This window comes from Ovis aries, chromosome 11, assembly GCF_016772045.2.
Source record: "Ovis aries strain OAR_USU_Benz2616 breed Rambouillet chromosome 11, ARS-UI_Ramb_v3.0, whole genome shotgun sequence".
NCBI classification, from domain to species: domain Eukaryota; kingdom Metazoa; phylum Chordata; class Mammalia; order Artiodactyla; family Bovidae; genus Ovis; species Ovis aries.
In genome coordinates, this window is record NC_056064.1 from 51,827,901 (window position 1) to 51,850,098 (window position 22,198).

The 22,198-nt window shown below is 55.5% G+C and overlaps 2 protein-coding genes across 8 annotated transcripts in view; both read right to left on the reverse strand.

The window, feature by feature from the left end:
• Positions 1 to 1,878: 1,878 nt before the first annotated feature.
• On the reverse strand, positions 1,879 to 17,839 carry GAA (alpha glucosidase). 7 transcript variants are annotated; one of them, XM_042256785.2, is made up of 22 exons: positions 17,617 to 17,690; positions 15,561 to 15,628; positions 15,209 to 15,342; positions 14,375 to 14,896; positions 13,016 to 13,161; positions 11,921 to 12,086; positions 11,743 to 11,839; positions 11,144 to 11,263; positions 10,952 to 11,070; positions 10,736 to 10,867; positions 9,697 to 9,807; positions 9,135 to 9,248; positions 8,953 to 9,037; positions 8,411 to 8,528; positions 7,895 to 8,028; positions 6,590 to 6,741; positions 6,279 to 6,427; positions 4,957 to 5,098; positions 4,413 to 4,556; positions 3,823 to 3,987; positions 3,389 to 3,541; positions 1,879 to 2,986 (listed from the first exon to the last, which is right to left on the reverse strand). In XM_042256785.2, the coding sequence occupies exons 4-22, from the start codon at positions 14,879 to 14,881 to the stop codon at positions 2,927 to 2,929; spliced, it is 2,814 nt and encodes a 937-aa protein (XP_042112719.1). In that variant the 5' UTR covers positions 14,882 to 14,896; positions 15,209 to 15,342; positions 15,561 to 15,628; positions 17,617 to 17,690; the 3' UTR covers positions 1,879 to 2,926. The 7 variants fall into 7 exon arrangements, with proteins under 7 accessions (XP_042112719.1, XP_042112718.1, XP_042112716.1 ...); XM_042256784.2 differs by having other exon boundaries at positions 17,118 to 17,690; XM_042256782.1 differs by lacking the exon at positions 15,209 to 15,342 and having other exon boundaries at positions 17,617 to 17,839.
• A 1,069-nt stretch (positions 17,840 to 18,908) lies between these two features.
• Positions 18,909 to 22,198, reverse strand: part of CCDC40 (coiled-coil domain containing 40) — a 44,382-nt gene continuing 41,092 nt past the window's right edge. Inside the window, exons 19-20 of the mRNA XM_027974236.2 lie at positions 20,667 to 20,825; positions 18,909 to 19,712 (exon numbers count right to left, since the gene is read on the reverse strand). Of these exons, the coding sequence (XP_027830037.1) occupies positions 19,467 to 19,712; positions 20,667 to 20,825 (405 nt within the window). The 3' untranslated portion in view covers positions 18,909 to 19,466. The remainder of the gene's footprint in view (positions 19,713 to 20,666; positions 20,826 to 22,198) is intronic.

Sequence of the window (22,198 nt, forward strand, 5' to 3'; positions counted from 1 at the left end):
TGGAGTTGGTGTTGGAAATAACCCAAATGCCCACTGAACTGAAAGATGCAAGTACACATGATGGCTGTTGTTTGGCAGTAGGAGGGAATGAAGAGCTGGCACATGTTGCAATTTGAACCTTGAAGTAGGCTGAGAAGAACAAGCCAGTCACAAAGAGCCACACAAGTGCTTCTATTTCTATTAAATGTGTACCATAGAGACGGGATAACCGGTTTTCTGGGGGCTGAGAGGGGGTGACTGTAAAGGGTACAGGGCTTCTTTGAGGGTGATGAAAATGTTCTGGAACTATAAGTATGGTTGCACAATTCTATGAATATACTAAAAGGTACGGAATTGTACATTTTAAAGTGGTAAATTGTGCAGTATGTGAACTGTATCAAAAATCAGGTGGGGAATCTAACACTTCTTCTAAGTTATACTTAAAAAGGGCATGAGCAAGGGGGAAAATACTTGTAAAGCATGTACTTGACAAAAGACAAACTGGAAAATACAAAGAATTTTGTGTGTAGGTAGAATGATGGTCCCCCCAAATGTGTGCTTAGTCATGTCCAACTTTTTGTGACCCCGTGGACTGTAGCCAGCCAGGCTCCTCTGTCCATGGAATTTTCCAGGCAAGAATGCTGGAGTTGATTGCCATTTTCTTCTCCAGGAGATCTTCCTTACCCAAGGATTGAACCTGTGACTCTTGAGTCTCTTGCATTGGCAGGCAGGTTCTTTATCACTAGCGCCACCTGAAATTGGGTTCTAACATGACAAACTCAGAACTGAGGGCTAAGTATGAGGGCTACTAATTGTCTATCAACTTCCATTTTTTTTCTTAGGACCTCAGACAGTAGTGAAAATAAACAAGGAATTACTGTCTGTCAGTGCTGTGGGCAAGAATATGTCCTAGATAAGAAGTCTCTATTAAGAAATCCATCTGCGGGCTTCCCTGATGGCTCAGTGGTAAAGACTGTGCATACTAATGCAGCAAACACAAGTTTGATCCCTGATCTGGGGAGGATCCTACATGGCTCAGAGCAAACTCAGCCTGTGCTCTAGAGCCCATGTGCTGCAACTACTAAAGCCCATGCTCTCACTCTGAGAAATGAGAGAAACCCATCCACCCCACCTCGAATGCCCACATCTTAATCCCTGGAACCTGTGAATATCCCACATTAAATGGCCAGAGGGGCTTTGCAGGTGAGATTAAGTTAAAGATTTTGAGATGAAGGGCTACCATGGGTCAGAGAGCGGTGTAATGGAAGAGGCGGAAGAGAGTCTCAGTGGTGAGGATTCAGCTCACCGCTGCCGGATTTGGTGCCCCGAGCTATGATCTGGAGTAGCCCCTAGAAGCTCACGAGGATGTGTAGGTGACGGTGGACCTCAGAGCTGTATGTTCCGGAGACCGAATTCCGGAGAGGAAGCAGCAGCCCTTCTAACACCTGATTTTAGCCCGGTGAGACCAAGTCAGACTTCTGACCTACAGAACTGTGATAGAATAAACCTGTTGTTTTAAGCTACGGAAGATTGTGGTAATTTGTCAGTAGCAATGGAAAAACTATTTTATAACTCAGGGGGAACAAATCCAAGTAAAAAAATAGGCAAAACACCTGAACAGACACTTCACCAAAGAAAATTTATGAGTTACATAAGTCCAAGAAAAGATGCTCACCATCTTCAGTCATTAGGAACACGAATCAGACCCATAAGATCCACTGTCCCTGGAATGACTGAGATTGAAGAGACTAGACCAAGCCACAGCAAAGCTGGTAGGAGCACAGAGCGGGTCACCCACTTTGGAAAACAGTTCAATTATACACACACCCCCTCCATGTGATCTGACCGTCATGCTTGGTGTCTGCTCAAGAGAAATGAAAACATGTCCATTCACACTGGTCCATGACTGCTGACCACATCTTTATTCCTAACAGTAAAAGGCTGAAAACACTCTTAAGGCCATTAAAATTTGATAAACCATGTGGCACCTCCATACCACGGCAAACTATTTGGCAATGAAAAAGCACACATACTACATGGATGAATCTCAGAGCAGTTGGATTAATATTAGTGCCCCCCCCCCCATTCGCTGTATGATTCCATTCATAGAAAATTCCAAAAAACGTAAACTGATTTACAGTGACCAAAAGCAGACCAGTGGTTACCTGGGAATGGAAGCGTGGGCGTAGCAGCTTTAGTCCACAGAGCCCTTGGGCAGGGTTGGGGAGGGCGCGCATCTCCCATCAGGTGATTGACACCAGGCCTGGCTGGCTGTTCTCCAGTCACCTGAGAGAGGGTGCTGTGGTGTGAGCGGTGGGCTGTGGGGGGCTGCTCTGAGAGCACACAGTGAAGCATGCACACTGCCTGAAAGTGTTCAGGGGCCCATCAAGGATGGAGCCCTACTTCTGTATCAAGACCTTCAGCTGCATCCTTTTATTGAAAATAACTGCACTTCAGATTGAGGGTTCCCTGAGTCCTGTGAACTCTGCTGAGTTGGGGGCAGCAGCCCAGAAAGCAGGCTGCAGCAGCCCCCAGTTCTGTGCTTTCATCGGGTCCCAGCAGCAGGGCCTCCTGAGGTGGGGGCCTTGCAATGCAGGTACCTCCCTGTCCAGGCACCACCTCTGCATCATAGGCAGGCAGTGGTGGCTGACAGTGCACACACAGTACAGTGATAGGCTACAGGAGCCAAGCTTCCGGTAAACATTTCCAATACAGGGCACCCCTCAGGGCACTGATCTGACTGGCATCTGGGCAGAAGACTCAGACAAGCTGCTGGCCCAGAGCCAGGGAGACAGACTCGCAAGCGGATCTGGGTGTTCAAGGATGTCAGTGCCATGTGACTTGGGGCAGGTGCTTCTGACCCAAGGCCCCTACACCGCCGACTGAGGGTGCAGGCGCTGCGCCACTGGGAGGTCTGTGAAGGAGCAGCACACCGCTGGGCCCCAGGTTAAGACCAACTGATGACAAACTGCTCTCCCATGGTCAGCGAGACAGGGATGGCCAGAGTCTGGGGACAAGAAATAGGAAAACTGGGTTGGCAACTGAAGTGAGCAGACAGGAACCTGTAGTGTGGCTGGGCAGTGGACGTGGGGCCTGGCCCAGGCCTGGGAGTCTCGCTGGGTTCCCTCCCAGCACTCTTGGCAGTGGCCGCCTCAATCTGCTTTGGAAACGAGCTGCCCTTAAACCAGGGGCCGACAACATGGACACGGGCAAAGGAAAGATGTGAAGTGTAAGGGGCTAAACATCCCACTCTTCCCTGAAGTTCAGCTTCCTTTCTGCCCCTTGTAACATTCAAGTGTCCTCTCCATGCTGGACAGGGAGTCCCATGATGCCAGCTCAGCTGGCATTTCCCACCCCCTCACCCACCCTCAGGGGTAGGCCCTCTGGGCCCAATTGTGGGCTCTCTTGCCTCCGTGTCAGGGTTGAAGGTGAAGTTGGAGACAGGAATGCTGTTGCAGAGGACCTGCTGCGGGGCTGTGGCCACCCCCAGGACGGTCACGTTCCTCAGCTGCAGGCTGGCCCCCTCACTGCTCATGTGCACCAGCTTGTTTACAAAGGTGTTCTGGCCGGAGCAGAGAGATAGGACAGGAGGTGTGAGCAGATGGTCTGGGGCAGCAAGCCCCACTCGGGCAGGGTCTCTGGGCAGCATACCCCCTGCAACCCCTGGGATGCTGGCACAGTGCAGGGAACTCTGGTCAAGGAACTTGGCCCATGGGCTCTTCTCCCCTTCAGTCTGGTTGACCCGGTGACAGGTGGCCACCCCAGAACCCCAGGCCCAGCTACCCTCACCGAGTCAGGATAGTCACCCCAAGATGGCCCCCAACCGGGGCGGATCCGACTCACGTTCTTGGCCAGGAAGATGAGCTGCGTGTAGTCCCCACCATCCAGCACTCCCAGGCTCTCCCCGTCATCCCAGAACAGCTCCCCTTGGGCCTCCCCACTGGCTGTCAGGGCCACAGCCAGGGCCATGGGCTGCTTGCGGGACTCGGTGGTCGTGAGGGCAGGGCCCTGGGAGAGGGTGGCCCACGTCACTGTCCCAAGCCAGGTGGAGGCCTCCAAACCCAGGTGTGAGGAATGCTAGGCTAGGACGGTGCCATAGTGGAAGAAAGCGAGATCCGCAGGACAGTCTACGGCCAAGTAGCCTGGAGGCCCATGGAGACCACTGACACAGGGGGACACCTCAGAGAACACAAGGCCCATGGAGGTTTGCAGACTGTTTCCTGAGAAGGGCCAACGAAGCTCTAGAAGGCCCTAACCTCTGCCTGGCCTGGGAGCAAGTCAGTGCAGGGATGTGTCCTTCCCCAGCCCAGGTCATCCTCACCCCTCAGAAGCATCATCTCTCCCTGGGGGCGGACCTCCAGCTGGACAGAGACATGTGGGGGCCCAGTAGCCCCAGGGCTGGATGAATGGGCTCAGGGGCCCGGTCCAGATACCTGCATAGGGATGATGTACCCGGCCCGGAGGTGGACATTGATGGTGTCCAGTGGGGCGGATAGCGTCACCCACTGCCCCTTGCTGTGGATGACAGACGTGAGGGGTGCAGGAGGCGGGAGGCTGCCAATGGCTTCCATTGGTACCTGGAAGGGGATGTCATGTCACAAAGGGTCCTGAGCAGTGCCAAGACCCTGTGCTGTTGTTGGGAGGCAAGAGTGGAGACTGAGCCCCACAGTGGGGACAGAGCGAAGAGAGGCAGAAGCCAGGGCTCGGGTGGGGCCGCTCAGAGAATGGGAGAAGGGGCAGGTGTGTGGAAGCAGGAGAACTGGAGTCCTGGCTCAGCTTGGTGGCAAGTCACCCATCCAGCCTCAGTTTCTCCATCTAGAAAATGGGTCCTGCAAGGCTCATACAAGGTGATGCTAGCGGAGCAGCTCCAGGTGAGGGCCCTCATGTAGCAAGGACCCCTCCATACCAACAGTGCCAGAGGGAGGAACCCTCCACCATCTCCTCCATCCTCCCAGGCTTCGAGGCCCCAGGACTCACCGTCTGCAGGTCGTACCATGTGCCCTGGGGGAAGTAGCCAGTGACTTCAACCTTCTCAGCCTCGAGCACTGGGGTGATGAGCAGAGCCTCCCCCCACAGGAGCTGGCGGTCCACAGTCCAGGTGCTGGGGTCCTCGGGGAACCTTCAAAGAGGAAAGACTGGCAGGGTGGTCTGGCAACCTCTGAGGTCAGTGGGCTCAGGAGGCCCACGGGGAGGTTTGGAAGGGAGCTGAAGGACCTGGGTTACACGTGGCAGGGCTGGTTCTGGCCAAATGAAGTCAAGGCAGGAGCCAAGAATAACCTCTCCTTGCCTGATTATCCGGGCATGACCTGTTTACATTTCCTACTTGCAAACTGTGCTCTTGCCCACGTGTTTTATTTGGTTCTTGATGTTAGTCTTACACTTGGTCTGAGTTTCTGTACATTAGGGAGAGTGTCATTTTATTGACAAGTGAAAGTCACTCAGTCATGTCCAACTCTTTGTGACCTCATGGACTATACAGTCCATGGAATTCTCCAGGCTGGAATACTGGAGTGGGCAGCCTTTCCCTTCTTTAGGGGATCTTCCCAACCCAGGGAAGATTGAACCCTGGTCTGCTGCATTGCAGGCAGATTCAACTGAGCCACAAAGGTTTTCTGCTATTCATTTGCCTTGACAATCTATGTTTAGAGCAGTTTTGTTTATTTTTCTGTTTATGTTCAGAGAAATGTTATCTTTTTTTTCTCTAAGTTAAACCTCCTTCCTTTGCTTTCTGCTTTTGATGCTTAGAAAGCCCTCTCCTGCCAGAGCAGAGGAAAACATGGACTTCTGTTTTCCTGGGGCTTTTTCTACAGTTTAACTTCTGACATTTAATTCATCTGGAATTTAAGTTTGTATGAGATGAGAGGAAAATAGATTTTTGCAAATACCTTACTAATTACCACACTACTGAAAAATCCTTTAACCCTCTGATTCAAGGAGCCATTTTACATAATAGTAGCTTCTCAGGTATACCGAGTCCTATCTAGGGGATAGCTATTGGATTTCTTTGGTGGTCTTATTACCTTAAGCCCCAAACAGATTCAATTACGGTAGACTTACACCTTGTTTTGCCATCTGGGAGGCCTGGTCTGTACTCAGTGTTCACCATGGGATTTTCTGTTATCAAGGGCTCCCAGCCCTGAACTGGAATCCAGTGAGTAGGGACTGGGGGTACCTCAGCGGGGAGAGCCCAGATTTTGCTGCCACCTCCTTCCTCTTGGTGCCTGGAACACCCGACGCAGGAGGATGGCTGCCCTGGGGTCAGTGGGCCTGAGGCCATTGCTCCCAACCCAGGCACTCACTCCAGGAAGAGGGGCCGGGCCACCGTCTCGCCTCTGACGTGGGCCCCGTGGAACAGCGTGTAGAGATAGGGCAGCAGCACGTAGCGCAGGGTGAAGGCCTTCCTCATGGCTTGCTGCGCCGTCTCGCTGAACCTGTATGGTTCCTGCGGCTGCAGTGGAGGGAGTGGCAGAAGCACCTGGGATCTGGGGTGGCAGTGCCTGGTGCCCCCACCGCAGGAGACCTGGCAGTTCGGGGCCAGCCAGCGCTGGGCTCCCTGGCACAGAAAGTGGCATTCCCCAGGGCACAGCCTCCCCTGCCGTCCCCACCCTACCTGGCTGATCAGGGCATTGTGGTTCCGCATGAAGGGGTAGAAGGCCCCCAGCTGGGTCCAACGCACACACAGCTCCTCTGAGGTGTTGCCCAGGAAGCCACAGATGTCGGCCCCCACCAGGGGCACCCCCAGCAGATTGAAAAGCAAGGTTTCTGGAGGGCAGAGTCGGACAGGTCTGCAGATGCCACAGCTGGACCAGTCCAGGAGCCTGACAGACGTGTCTGTTGAACTGGCGAGGAAGGAGGCTCTCTCCCAAAGCCCCTCCCACCCAGCCCCCACCCAATGGCTGGTGCATCCTGCACTTGTGGTTTCGGCAGAACACCCAGCCGTATCTGCTCCCTAACACCTAGAGTGTGCAGGGCAACCTAGATTGGTCAGGGATGAATTGAATCCCCTCCCCGCCCCACAAAGGTTAAGTTCTAGTCCTAACCCCCAGTTGCTGCAAATGTGACCACATTTGGAAACAGGGTCACTGCAGACATAATCAGGTTGAGGACATCAGGGTGGGCACTGATCTACCATGACTCATTTCCCTATCAGAAGGAATCAGGTACAGGAAACACAGAGAGTCCCAAACAAGATGAACTCAAACAGACCTACACCAAGACACAATTACAATGGCAAAAGTTCAAGAGGATTCCGGCCTGACCGCCATGCTGGCCCAAGGGTGAAAATCAGAGCCAGTCAGCACCCATGGGCAGAGCCGGCAGTGGCTTTGTGAAGGAAGAATGGACTCAGCTTGGCAGGACATCACATACAGGATGTCACATATGCGACATCACATACGCATCACACGTGGAAGCGAGCCTGTGACTAGGAAAGCACTTCCAGGCTGGAGGGTTTGGGGGAGGCTCTCTTCAGCTGTGACTTCCGGGGGTCACCTCTACCCTCTCCCCAGGGCTCCTGAGCCATTGCTGAGACGTCCTAAGACGTCTGCAGCATCAGAGCTCTTGGAACAAAAATCAAAATTCTCTTTGCAAGGTGGAGCCAGGCAGAGACAACAGGGGTGGGGGCGCCCTTTGGACTGAGCTCAGATGCAGTTTTCACGCAGCTCAGAATGTGGTTATCAGAAGGGATGTTCTGACAAAGCATGAATCCAAGATGGGATGCTGGGAAGAGCAGCACCACAGGTTAGCCCACTCACATGGGTAGCTGACTTGCAGAGGTGAGCCCTCTCATAGGAGTTGGCGGCAGGCCCCACCCCATCACAGCAGCATCTCTCTGAGGACCTGGCTCTGGACAAACTCCCCTGGAGAGGGGGCCCACCCTCCCCTCCTTGCCCCACCTCCTGACAGGTGTGCTCACCTGGCACAGAGTAGGAAAGCTGCTCCCAGTTGCTCCACACATCCCCAGTCCAGTGACCAGAGTATCGGCCATGGCCGGCAAAGGTTGAGCGAGAGATCACAAAGGGACGTGTCCCTCGAGCCTTCACCAGGGCCCTGGGTGGAGAGAGCTGTGCTGAGCGGGGTCACCGGGAACCCCATCACTGCCGGCAAGAGTGCCTGGCAGCGCAGCAGGGAGGGCGGGCTGGGAGCAAGGAGCCAGATAGCTGAGGCCTCCGCCCATGTCTGCCGGGCAGTCAGCCCTGCCACCCAAATACCCTCAAAATGCACGTGTCCCATGCTGGACAAACATCCCCTGAAGCTCAAGGAAGCCAGAGGTCCTGGCAAGCCCTGGCTCTCTGTCTCATCACCATGCCCTTCCTCTGAGGCACCAGGCATGGAGTTGGAGGGCAAGAAGGGTTAGAATGGGGGTGGCAGGGGCCCTTGGGGGAAGGGGCCCTGGGCTTCCTTCTCTCCTTCCCCAACCCTGGCCCCTCACCTGTGGGAGGCTAAGGCTTCAGTCAGGCCATACAGGTTGTGCAGGTCATAGTGTGTAGACAGGAACTGGTGGCTGGAGGCGCAGATGGTGGCTGCCCGGAGGGTCCCGCCAACCACCCCTGGAGAAGAGGGGGCTGTTTCCTTGGAGCCTCTGCCCAGCAGGCTGGTGCCCCCCACATCCTGGAGCCCCTTGGAACCTGGGTACAGTCTCCACTTCTCCAAGGACAGGACAAGGTGGTGCCACAGCCTGGCCTCTGCAGACCCAGACTTCACCTCTGCCTGCTTCTGAACCAGCTGCGCCTGGAGCGCCCCCTCTGAGCGCTCACGCAGCACAGGCCTGGTCAGCATCACGTGGCTGAGGTCTCCCCACGGGAACCTCACTCCTGTCCCAGGCTCCTGCTATCCATCAGCTTCTCAGAAACCAGGGCTTCAAGCCTCCCAAACCAGAGAAGGGAAATCCCTTGATTTGAGCTATTAAATCCCCAGCTGACTAGTGCTGGGAACAGGCAGGTGGAGGCAGGCAGGGATCAGGGGACAGGTCACCTGGGAGGTAGGGCGGGTTCTCCAGGCTGTTGTCTGGGCAGCCATCCACTGAGCCCCTCACAAAATTGGATGGCTCGTTCATATCCTGCGAGAAAGGACCAGGGGTTGGACATCCTACCTGGTGCAGGGCTTGGGGCTGGTTCCCAAGGCCACAGGACACCCAGGGGCAGGGCCACACTCACGATCCACATGCCATCGAAGGGCACTTGGGCGTGGAACTCGGTCACCATGTCCTGCCACCAGTCAAGAGCTTCGGGGTTGGTGAAGTCGGGGAAGGCGGTGAGTCCGGGCCACACCTGGACAAGAGGTCAGAGGGCAGACGGGGCCCCTGGAGCCTGCACAGAGGCCCTGGGCAAACCAGCTGCGGGCAGGGCTGCAGCCTCACTCCTCTCCCCTGGGGGTGGGTGGACTGCAAGGGGGAGGAGCATGGGGAAAGGCTCCGGAAGCCACCCTCCTGGTCCTGGGCTTGCCCTTGGGAAGAGGCAGGGACTCTTCTGGATGCACCCCTGCAACCCCCACCACTCCTCCCCAGAAAGCCCCTGGGGACCCAGAGGCTCTGAGGTCTCCCTGAGGAACTTTGGAGCTCATGTCTGAACTGCCTGCAAACAAGGGCCCCTGACACAAGGATTCTAGGTGCCCTGCCTTGTCAGAAGCCACTGTCACCCCTAGCTGTGAACCCCGCCTTCAGTACCACTGGCTGGAGACCCCTCTTTCTCCCCCTTGCCCCCCCAGGCCCCACTGTACCTGCCCAATCAGTGGCTGCCCAGTCTCATTGGTGATGAAGACCCCCCGCCTCAGACCCTCGTCGTAGGGTCGGTAGGTCCCAGCAGGGCCTGAGCTGCTGATGGCAGGATCCTGGAGAGAGAAACCGGTCAGGATGAGAAGTAAACGCCTGAAACTTTGGCCCCATCGCTGGGAAAACGCTCTCCCTAAATGTTAGCAAGGCAGAAATGGATGCGGCTTCACAGGAGTCAACACGCTGCGCATGGAGGTGCACGCGACCTGCCCCCGGATGGCCAAACAGGGAGCACCTGGATGCAAGTTACTTTTGCTTGAAGGGCCCAGAATTTCACAAATGCTCTACAGCGACCATTTATTTCATTCAGAAATAAAAATAAGAAACGGTCTGCACCTGCCCTCTTTACTCTGAGTGAGTGGCCCTGGACACTGCTCCCTTCAGAGGCGCCGTGAGGATGGAAATACCATCAGTCCAATTCCAAACGGATTTCCTCTCCTGAAGGGCATCCACGGTGGCGACCACTTGGTTGTCTCCCCCTCCCCACCTCCTCCTCCGGCCACCGCCCCCCCACAAGCTATACCAGCCTGAACTGCACCCCTCTGGCTTCGGGGACTGGCCTAGGGAAGTGTGTCTTTGTGCTGAACCACTCAGAGCCTGCTCTGCTCCCCACAAGGCAGAGCTGACCACTGGGAGGAAAGGCAGGGGTCTCACAGAGCGTTGCAGCTGCTCCGGCACACAACTCCACCTGGCCTGCCCACAGCTGAGCGGTGTCAGCCGAGGGATGCCCTCACCACTTGCTTTCAGCGGTTCAAGCAACTTACAGTTGCAAGGATCCTGAGCAAAGACATTTCCAGGGACATCACTGGATCACAAAGGCCAAATCTATAAATCTGATATTCCCTCAATACCAAAGACCCTCAGAAATGTTCTCTGTGCCCATGGCAGGTCAACAACGATGCCACTGAGTTGGAGCCACCAGATGCTCAGACCCTTGGCTTCTAAAAGAGCCCGCTCCGTGTGGCACAGGACACAAGGGGCACTCACCACGATCATGATGTACCGCCGACCACCCTGGTGGAGCTCCTGCACCATGGCTGGGAAGTCCCCAAAGTGGTCCTTGTTGAAAGTGAAGTCCCGTCTGGCATCCATGTAGTCGAGGTCATTCCACTGAACATCCTGCAGCCACAGCACAGGGCGACTGGGGCCCAGGCTCACCACCCCCGCCCCACAACGGGCCCCAGGCCCTTCCCCAGCACTCACCAGGGGGAAGTAGGCCCTGGTCATGTTCTCCACGACCTGGCGGGTGATGGCAGAGGTGGAGTAGCCCCAACGGCACAGGTGGAAGCCCAGGCCCCAGTACGGCGGCATGAACGGGTAGCCTGGGGGCCAAGGTGACTGTGAGTGGGCAGGAGGGGTTGGGGAGGGAGCAGCCGGGGCTGGGGTGAGGCCTACCCACGACATCCAGGTACTGCTGCACCACGCTCTTGGGCTCCGGGCCCAGGAAGATGTACACGTCCAGGATCCCGCCTGTCGACCTCCAGCTGAGGGCTGGGCTGGGCTGCAGGACCACATCTGGAGGAAGCAGCCTTGGGGCTCAGGGACAAATACTCACCCCCCTTCCCTGGGGCCTTCAGCGCTGCACCAATGGGCCAAACACCTGCTGCAGAGGTCCTCCCGCAGGGAGCTGGGGGACCAGGACAGTCACTCTAAGCCCAGGTCACTGAGAGACTTGGAGCAAGACAGGAAGGTGCTGAGCAGCCTGAGGCCCCGCTTTTTGGCCTTAGTCCCCCTCCTCACATCAGAGGTCTCACCTTAGGGGCACCGAAGGATAGAGCTGGCAGAGGCCATGGCCCACTGCTCATTTCTCGGAGAATTTACAAGGCCCAATTCTCTGCCCCCTCTCTGAGACCTGCAGCCTGTCAGGCAGGTACAGAGAGCCCCAGGCCCCTCAAGGTAGGAGGCGGTGTAGCTGCACCAGGGAAACCCAGGCTGGGGGCTTAGAAGCAGAACTGGCCAGAAGATGTGGAGGGCCCCAGTGCCCCCATGCTTACCCATGGCATTGCTGTTCAGCAGGAAGACCCCGTGAGCCAACCCGCCATCCTCCAGGACCAGGTAGAAAGGGTGAGATCCGTACAGGTTCACGTTGGGCTGGGACATGGCAGACACCCCACTTTACGTCCTGGCCCATGAAGCCCCTCTGATCCCAGACCCCTTCTGCCACCCTTTTACCTCAGGGGCAATGTCCCGGTTCCAGAGGGTGATCTTGGTCCAATTGGTGCTGAGCATCAGGGACCCAAGGTGTTCGGCAAGGCCTGTGATATAGTGGGATGGCAGGGAGGTGGACAGCTGCAGAAATTGGTCCGCAAAGAACAGGGGGGCCACCGTAGTGTTCAGCCTGCCAGAAGAGTCCAGGTGGCCTCACATGAGAAGCTGACAGCTCTGTGAGCCCTGATCGCAAGCGGCTGCTGCCCCAAACCCTTCCAGTCCTGGCAGTTGTGGCCCTGAGTACCACCTCCCAGGAGGGCCAAACTGCTCCCAGACTTCATGGAGCTGCCCAGCCAGAGGCAGTTAGGGCACTCCGAGGTTCCACAGGGTCAAGAGAAAGGATGAGACAAGTTAATAACTGCAGTGTCTGGTAAACTGATATGTGCCGTGTGCTGTGCTTAGTCACTCAGTCGTGTCTGGCTCTGTGACCCCATGGACTGTAGCCCGGCAGGCTTCTCTGCCCATGGGGATTTTCCAGGCAAGAATACTGGAGTGGGTTGCCATGTCCTCCTCTGGGGGATCTTCCCCACCCAGGGTTCAAACCCAGGTCTCCTGCACTGCAGGCAGATTCTTTACTGGCTGAGCTACTAGGGAAGCCCATGTTGATATGTACTATGTGATAAGCAAATAATAAAGCAGAGTAGGGGGTACTGCCTGGAGTGGGGCTGCTCCTTTAGACTGGACAGGGTTTCTCAGCCGAGGCACTGGGCCAGTCCCTCTGTGTTCTGGGCTGTCCTGTGTGCCGTGGGGAGCTGGGTGGAATCCCTGTATCCCCGCCTTGGTGGTGACAATGTCTCCAGCTGTTGCCCAGTGTCCCCCAGGGAAAATCACTCCCAATGGGCCTCCCTGGGGGTGGACAGTGTGAGTGGGGGGCCTTTGAGAAGGGGCCTTTGACGGCTCGGGTGCAGGGAACAGTGAGCACCAGGACCCCCAGGGGCCATGAACAGCAAGGAGGCCAGAGCAGGAGGGTGGACCACAACAGGGTCAGGGACAATGCCCTCCAGCTCCCTGGCCTTCCTACACAGATTGGGGGGTGGGGCACAGAGACTAGGCACTCACAGCACCCGTCCGTCCAGCTTCCGCCGCACGACCACCCCAAAGGGCTCCTCTGAGAACTCCACGCTGTAGAGTGTGAACGGTGCCTGGCTGCTGACACGCGGGGTCTCCAAGGGCACCTCATAGCGTCTGTTGGCGGGATCTTTGATCTAGAGGACAAGAATAGTGTCATGAGGCCCTTGGTGGCTGGCCACCCCTAACACCTGTCTACTCCATCCTTCACCCTCCAGAGGAGGGAGGAATCAGTTCAAGTCCCAGGGCAGCTGCACAGAGCGTGGAGTTGTGGACAGACTAGTCCACACCCCTGAGCCTCAGTATCCTATAAAGCCAGGAGAGCACCTCCTGTGGGCTGCCAGGTAAATTACAGAACACCAGGAAATCTGGGTTTCAGACACACAATTGTTTTTAGTATTAATATGTCCCAGAAATTCTATGGGACATACTTATGCTTAAAAAAAAAAAAAAAAAAAAAAAAAGACCAATTCCTCCGTTATCTGAAATTCAAAATTGTATTTTTATTTCCTGAATCTGGCAATGGTTTTCTGCCTGGCATTTCTAGTCATAGGGTGAATGCAAAAACATAATTAGATCACCCAACCATTGTTTGGGTACACAGTCATCACTCAGTAATTCATGGCTGCTATTAATTACTTTGTTAAAATAACTGGGTATTACTGAACTGTGTGCTGCAGGCTCTCTCACCTTTGTGTCTGGACATTCATTCAGTTGACAAGTTTTTACCAAGTACCTGCTATGTGCCAGACACTGTCCCAGCAGCTGGGAATAAATCGGACAAGAGGTCCTGCCCTCAGTGGCTGGGATCCCACCGCCCACTGCCTGGAATGTCCCCCTTCCTACCTACTGCTTTAGGTCCCAGCTGGGATGTCACTTCCTGAGGGGGAACCTAACCTCCCACCACCTCACTTTAAGCCCTGCCCTCTAGAACACTCCTAGAGCCTCCCAGTCACTGTCTTAGTGACCCACTATCCCCTGAATGTGATGCCAGGTCTGCTCACACCCAGACTCTGGGTGAGGGTACAGTACACATCTATGCGTAAATGAACACCCCATAGAGTCTGTCTTCAGGCTTCCCTGGTGGCTCAGATGCTAAAGAATCCACCTGCAATGCAGGAGACCTGGCTTCAGTCCCTGGGTTGGAAGATCCCCTGGAGGAGGGCATGGCAACCCACTCAAGTGTTCTTGCCTGGAGAACCCCGTGGACAGAGGAGCCTGGTGGGCTACAGTCCATGGGGCCTCAAAGAGTCGGACGTGACTGAGCCACTCAGCACAGCAGAACCCATCTTCATCCACTGTCCACAAACTCTCTGCCCCTGCCCAGCCCATGGCCCCCATCCTGCCCACCGTGAAGTGAAGTCTGCTCTCGGTCTCCATCAACACGTCCAGCTTCAAGGTCATGATGTCCTTGGGGAAGAAGGTCGGGACGGCACGGGTCAGGGTGGCCGTGTACCCTGTCTCAGTGGAGGTCAGATTCTCCAGCCTGTAACTGGGGTAGCTGGGAGGGAAGAAGCACCAGGGCTGCCCCATCTGGGCATCCGGAGGCCACTCTGCAGGCACGTAGCAGCAGCCGCGGGCCTCACATTGCTGCTGGGTGATGCCCTTGTCTGGGGCGCAGTCGAAGCGGCTGTTGGGGGGCAGATCGCACTGTGTGGGCGCTGCCCTGGGGCTGCCACGGCAATCTGGGCTGCTGGCTCCTGGCTGGCAAGCTTGGTGAATCTCATCTTGGGAGAAGCCTCGTAGTTCTCGGGGGACCATCTCCAAGTCATGAAGCAGGATGTGCCCCAGGAGGGCCAAGGAGAGGAGGGTGCAGACCCCCAGCAGGGTGCGGGAGCAGGGTGGCCACCTCATCATGGGTGGACAGTGGATCTAGGAAGCGGGCAGACAGAAGAACCAGGCTTAACAGGACAGCAGGAGGGAATGCCCAGGTCCTCAGGGGACTCTCAAAGCAGCTTCCAGACTTGACTTGGGGCTGGCCCAACAGCGCCCAGGGCGGAAGTGAGTGAGGGCAGACCTGGGGCAGGGAGGAAAAAGGGAAAGGAGAGAAAAGTCCCAAACAGGGAGTTGTAGAATTCTGCCCATTGTGAAGTCTTCTAATATGTCACAGATTAACGCAGCTAGAATGTCTGTCAAAATGACTTAATAAAGACAAAATAACAAAATGACTTAATAAAGACTCACGTGACAGATCAAGCGGAACAAGTTCCCACAGTAGATGGAGTAAGTCCCGCTCTTGTATGAGGACTGTGGCCGAGGTGATTAAGTCTTGGCCAATGGGGCGGAAGTGCACCCTTTCTCTGTCCCTCTCTGCTGACCTGGATGTGGATACAGCCTCTGAGGGGTCTTGGGCACCACAACCCAGGGCAACGGACGGCCAAGCACACGAGAGAGGCCCGGCCCCCAGGACTTGGCAAGGGGAGGCCCTCCTGGCCCCTGCCGTCAGGTGTGTGAGAAACCTGCCCATAGCAGTCTCTGCCATAGCCACTGCACTGGAGCCTCGCTCTGGTGAGTCTGGTGCTGAGACTGTTATTACCTGCGTCTTGCTTGTTTGTCCAGCTCCTCTGAGGAGCAGCAGCCATGGATACGGGACTAAACATAAATCTGCTTGAGAGAAAATGAGGAGGTTGGCAGAGAGGCTGAGACCACCCACGTGTACCCAACCTTTTGACCTCACAGGAGAGTAGTGGCTCCCAGAGCCCCAGACTGTTATGCAGGTTAAGGAAGGTTGGGCAAGGCCATGGCGGTGGGAGTCCTCAAGCCAAAGCTGGTCCTCAGAGGGGTCCAGGTCTCCCAGAAGAAGCCTGCCCTAGTGTTAAGGGCCAGGAGGTGGCCCCTTGCAGGAGATGGCAGTGATGATTTCAGGGCACAGGAGCTGAACCTCTGTCAGCAAAGCTCCTTGTGGCAGGTCTGTAAGCTGCATTCTCACGGCCTCTGGAAACATGCAGATACTGGGGGGTGAGGGTGGGGAGAAGTCACCCACCGCAGAAGTGCACCCACGTCATTGAGAGTCTGAGCCTGTCCCAAACACAGACCAGTCAGTCACCTGGGACATTCTGGGCACCATACTTCACCAGTATGTAAGGTGTAAGAGCAAACTGTTTTCATTCACAACACTTCTGACACCAAAAGTGTGGGGCTTTTTCACACTCAGGTCAATTCAATTCTGATGAGAACTACTGGATTAGCAAAGACCCTACAGGTTGAGGGCTCAGTGCCATGAACTTCCCCCACCTCAGACACTACCTGCAAGTTCCAGACTGTCACTTGCACTTCTGACCACGCAGCTATAAATTCCAGGGTTCACACAACACCCCTCACATCAGGTTCAATAACTGGCTAGAACAACTCACAGAACTTAGGAAAGTACTTTACTTGTTTATTATAAAAGATACAACCTCGGAATACCCAGAGGGCGAGGTATGGAGAAGGGGTGCTCAGCTTCTACGCCCTCTCTGGGCTGGCCACCCTCTGAGCAACAAAATGTGTTCACCAGCTTGGAAGCTCTCTAAACCCCGACTACTTTAGGGTTTTATTATGTAGGCACGAAAGGATGAGATCACTGACCACTGGTAATTAACTTAATCACCAGCCACGGTTCCTGGGAGTGAGGCCAGGTGAAAGTTCCCACCCTGGAATCCTGCCTTGGTCCTTCTGGGGACGAGTTCCCATTCTGAAGCTGTTTACAAGCCCCCAGTCATCTCATTAGCATGAAACAGACATTCTTATCACCACCAAGATTCTAGTGTCTTTAAGAGTTATGTGTCAGGAACTGGAGACAAAGACTGGGGATAAATATAAATTTTTTATACCACACAGTGCCCCAGCTCCACTTGACTCTGCCAGACACATCTGTGATGGTGATTATTCAGAAACTTGGGGAACTCAAAGTGGAAGGTCTTGGCCCTTCCCACCCAGACTTCAGAAGTTGAAGAGGTGGCCAGTGGCACAGTCAGGGCAGCACCCCATCCCTTCCCTGTTTCCATTTTACAGACAGGGAAGACAGCCTAGAAGGGGGAAGAGATCCTACAATGGGGAAGGGCCACACTCATAGCGCTCGACAGTTTAGAGAGAAAAATGGGGAAGGACTGACCGGCAGTAGGTTAAGTGGCGCCCCGGAGGGCCTGTCGCCCCGTTTTTGGGCTGTGACTTTGAACCGCTGGTCCCCAGGCCACAGTGGTGGTACGGACAAGCTTCGTTCAGAGCCCAGCTCCACCACCGGCAGAGGCAGCTGAAGAATTTTAAACCTCCCGTGCCTCAGCTTCCTCCCTGTGAACGTGGGCAAGCACAGCCTTCCTCGCCCAGCTCGGGGGCAGTGAGTGGGTACCGTGGAGCTTCCGGGATCCCCATGTTACTGAGGTCTCTGTCGTCACTGCTGACCGCTGGCGCGCGGCCGGGGCACGATGCCCTCAACTTCTCCAAAAGGAAAGCACTGACGACCAACCCTTCTATCGATCGACCCCTCCCTTCTCGGGCTTGACGACTTCCTGGATGCGCCAAGCCCCCAGTCTGTGGGGTTGCCGCGGACCGCCCCGGCCCCGCCACTCGCTGGGACCACCCGCAGCCCCAGTCCAGCTGTCGGGCCGGCTCACCTCCGCGCACGCGCGCCGGCCGCAGCGGCCACCTCGGGATCCAGCGCCCGCGGCGCAGCGGCGGCGAGACACGTGACAGTTCCCTGCGCAGGCGCCCTTGGTGAGTGCTCATCCCCGGGCGTGCGCCCTCTGGTGGTGGGGCGCGCAGGGGCATCCTCGCCCTCTTGGCCTCGGCGCCCCTGGGAAGTGGGAGGGGCCCAGTGGCCATGCGCACTGCAGGAAAGAGGGCTCTGGGGAGAGGCCTGGCCTCGCCTTTTGCGATCTGGGGAGGGTGCGACGCCCCCGATTGAGCGAGCTCTCCGCGTTCTAGAGCCCACCAGGCCATGCCAGAGGCCTGACTGCGAATTTATCACCCAGAGGCCGAAAATTTGGAAGCAACTTAAACTTCTGAAAGGAAAATGTCATAACCCATAAAACCGACTGTCATGAAAATGTTCGATGACAAGTTACTTTTCATACAGTGAGAAAAGGCTCATGTTAAGAGGAGCAAGCTTGTTCTGCAAGAAACTAACACAACATTGTAAAGCAAGCATGAGCTAAGTTGCTTCAGTGGTGTCTGGTTCCTTGCGACCCCGTGGACTGAGACCGCTGGGCTCTTCTGTCCATGGGATTCTCCAGGCAAGAATACTGGAGTGGGTTTCCATGCCCTGCTCCAGGGCATCTACCTGACTCAGATATCGAACCTGCATCTCTTCCATCTCCTGCATTGGCAGGCAGGTTCTTACCACTAGTGCCACCTGAAGTGAAAGTGAAAGTCGCTCAGTCATGTCCCACTCTTTGCAACCCCATGGACTATACAATTCATGGAATTCTCCAGGCCAGAATACTGGAGTGGGTAGCCTTTCCCTTCTCCAAGGGGATCTTCCCAACCGAGGGTTCGAACCCAGTTCTCCCACATTGCAGGCGGATTCTTTACCAGCTGAGCCACAAGGAAAGCCAAAAAATACTGGAGTGGGTAACCTATCCCTTCTCCAGGGGATCTTCCTGACCCAGGAATCCAATCCAATGCAGGTCTCCTGCATTGCAGGCAGATTCTTTACCAACTGAGCTATCAGGGAAAGCAGCACCACCTGGGAAGCCCAAAGCAACTATACTCCAATATAAATTAATAATAATAATAAAAGAGGAGCAAAATTTTCAAGTGAAAAGTTGGATCCTGTGACCCTGTCAGGTGGAACCAGGCACAGAAAGCCCTACACAGCAGTGTCAGAGTGGGATTGAGGGGTTCCCTGCTTCTTTGTGGGGTTTGCATTTCTGAAATATTTTAGAATAAATACACTTTTTCTCGCACATTCAGGAAAAAATTTTATTTTCCTGCTGAAACATTTAAAATGATAGAACATTTTCCCTTTAAACTGCAGGGAAGGCATAGGTAGCAGGCGCTTGGGAGTCAGAGTGTGGGGGGAGGCGTCCTGGGTGGACAAGGGCTCTGGACAAGCGGGGAGACAAAGGGAGACAAAGGTATTCACACACCTGTGTGGTCTCACCTCAGGCTTTAGGCCTCCAGACGCAGCCAGGGATTCACATCCCCTTGGACTTGCTCCCATAAGTTGGGAATCTGGATTTAACCTATGCTGGAGGTGAGGGCAGGAGCAGAGGCCTGTATTTCCAGTTTTACTAGGAGAAGTTAGCCCAACGTGGGAATGCAGGTTTGTGTTCACTGACACTGCCTTTGCAAGTGGAACACTCATCGAAATGGAACCACAAATGCAGGGATTTCCTACAAAAAATTCCTACAATGCCACCCTGTCTCTCTTAAATGGTGTCATTCTCTGTGGGTAGGAAGATCCCTGTTCTGATGACACACAAGACTGGTCTCCTCCTTGTGGGGGTTGGAGTCATCCGGCTCTCTAAGACCCGGATGACTCCAGCCTTTTGGCGATGGACTGGCTGACCTTGAGCAGGGACTCTTGGAACTGGGGGTACTCTTCCTTCACGTGATGGAGGATGGTGCTGATGCTGACCAGCCTGTCGTGCAGACGCTTGAGCTCCATCAGCAATGACTGCTTATTGTGGTGCGTGAAGACGTACCGCCCATCCTTCACGGCCTGCAGGTACTTGAGGCGCGTCTGCAGGGCCACGAGCTCAGAAAGATTCTTGGGAGGGACAAGAGACCCCATGTCAGGCTATGTGTGTTCAAAAGAGGACACCTGCTGGCCTGGCACGAACCCCAACTTGAGGATGCGCCAGTGGAGAGCTTGGCAGATCCAGGGGAAGAGGCTGATGGACCCGCCCTCACCCACAGTCCAACCTGACACGTGCCCACCACACCCATCTAAGTTGATCGGGCCCAAACACTGTAGCCCTGAGTGACCCCTGTCTTCTGCTCACACCATATTCAATCCAGCAGAAAATCCCAGTGGGGCAGCTTTGAAATGACGCGTGGAGTCTGATGGCTTCTCACCAGCCTGAGGCTACCCCTGGTCCATGCATCCTTCTTAAGAATTATGATGGCCTAAGACAGGTCCTGTGTCCACTCTCAGCCCTCACATTCCATACTCATCGTGAGAACCAAATGACTGCAGTGATCCTAAGTCACTCCTCCCCACCCCATCCCTGAGGGAGCAGCCCATGGTCATGGTGCTGCCCCCTCCAAGCCTTGCAAGCCCGGGGCCTTGGGCAGCCTCCACTCCTGCTGTACCTGGGAGTGCTCAATCCCTTGCTTCCCCTTCAAACTTTGACTCAAATGTCACTTCCCCTGTGTGGCCATCTCCGACCACCCTGCTTCCTAGGGCTGCCCCCATCCACCCAACACCCCTTCTCTGCTTCCTCTTCCTCCAGAGTGTCTGTCACCATCAGAAATGAGGTATCATTTTGCTTATTAGCTTGATTATCTGTCCTCCCATCCTCAGATGGTGACCTCGGGGAGGGCAGGGGTTGTCACCTTTTCTGTTCGCTCTACCCCATGCACCCAGGACAGTGTTGGCCTGTGGAGCCTTCATGAGCAATGTGAGGTGGACGACAGCAGTAGGTTGCTATGATCAGCCTGGGCTTAGCTGGGCCAGAGCAGGCCTTGCTGCTGGGTTCCTGTGGCCCTGGGGCTTGCCTACCTGTCGTTTGAGGCTCGCCAGCTGGTCCAGCTCAACTTCGAGCTCGTCGGCCTCAGCCTGCATCTTCGACAACTGCTCCTGTTTCTCCAGGAGGGAGTCACTCATGGATTTTTGAGATTCTTCCAGTTCCAGGATGGTTTGGGTGCACTCCTCGGTGGCCTGGGGTGGGGAGGAGGCGGTGGTGAGACAGGAGCATCCCGGGACCCTGCCCCCAGTTATTCGGCGGACAGAGAAGAGTCAGGCAGGGGGTACCTCCCAGGACCCTCTATGCACACAATCTGGGAGGATTCCAAAGCTGGGGTGTAGGAGAGTGCCTCAGGTGGGGAGGCCAGCGAGGGAGCCATGGCCGGATACTCTCTGGCAGTAGGGAGAGGATTCTGTTGCCAACCTGTGCAGAGGAGGCCCCTAGGGAGCCAGGAGGGGTGGAGAGGGGTGGATAAAAGAAAGTCCAGGAGTGGTCAACATGGCAGAGAAATGCACAAACCAGGACCAGAAAAGGCCCCTCTGCACCTCCAGGAATGTCCAAATATTGAGCAGTTGGATCAAATCCATCATTTTCAGCTACGCTTTCCTTATGTGGGACTCCCCCAACCAGGGCTATTCCAACATTCTCCACCTGGTCCTCTGGGTGACACCACGAGGTGAGGACCCATTTCACAGGTCAGTAAGCCAAGGTACAGAGAGGTCAGACAATATGCCTGAGCCACGAGTAGAAGAGCAGGGCTGGGACCCATGGTGGGGCTCCAAGGCCAAGTTCTGTCTCGGATAACCCTTGCCTCTCTGGGAGGGGTCACTGCCCCTGTCTCCACTGACAGATGAGGAACTGTGGAGGTGGAAGGTTTCTCACTCACTGAGGCCACATAGCCAGCCAGTGGGGGCTGAGGGAAATCTGAGCTCAGAGCCCGGCCTGGTGACGGCAAAAGGAGGCGGCGCAGGGGCCGTAGCTGGTCCCCTCCCTGGGCATGCACACACCGCAAGGTTGGTCAATGTGGCCAGGTGGACGGGGACATGGGCTCGAGTGGGTGCCCTCCATGTTCCCATCAGCCCATCCCCAGCACCCACTGGGCATCAGTGACACAGGGGCTCACACTCTTCACCAACACTCCATGCTTCCCTGATGCCATTTCTGTTAGAAGAGGGGCAGAAACAGGGCCGCTTCCAGTCCTGAGCTGCACCTGCCTCATGGCTCTTCTGTTAAACCCAAGACAAACTCCCAAGCAAAGGCCTGATCAGAGCAGGGCGGTAGGGACACCCAGGAAGCACCTGTGGATCTGGCCACCACTCTGTCTTGACCCAGAACCGGTACTTGGGGTGTGGGGCTCAGACTTTTGTCCCCCAGTCCAGAAGAAACTGGCCTGTCTGACTCAGGAGCTGAGCTCCTTCCAGCCCCCAGCCCCTACTGCCACTTGTCTTTCTCATAAAGCAGCCCTGACATAGCAGCTGGGACCGCAGCTCCAGGAATGAGGGGCAGAAGAGGCGGTAAGGCGGATGAGGTGGGGAGGGACCCCCCAAGAAGCAGGCTGGAAGGACCG

Bases quoted from the DNA above. Each gene is read 5' to 3' on its own strand.
- GAA (XM_042256782.1), bottom strand. From the start codon at position 17,824: ATGGCCACTGGGCCCCTCCCACTTCCCAGGGGCGCCGAGGCCAAGAGG. The intron at 5,099-6,278 runs GTGAGTGCCTGG...TCCTCTTTGAAG, and splicing joins GCCCGGCCCCTCTTCCTGGA to GTTCCCCGAGGACCCCAGCA. The intron at 2,987-3,388 runs GCAAGAGAGCCC...TCTTGTCCCCAG, and splicing joins CCTTCAACCCTGACACGGAG to ACTCTGGCCATCCCTGTCTC.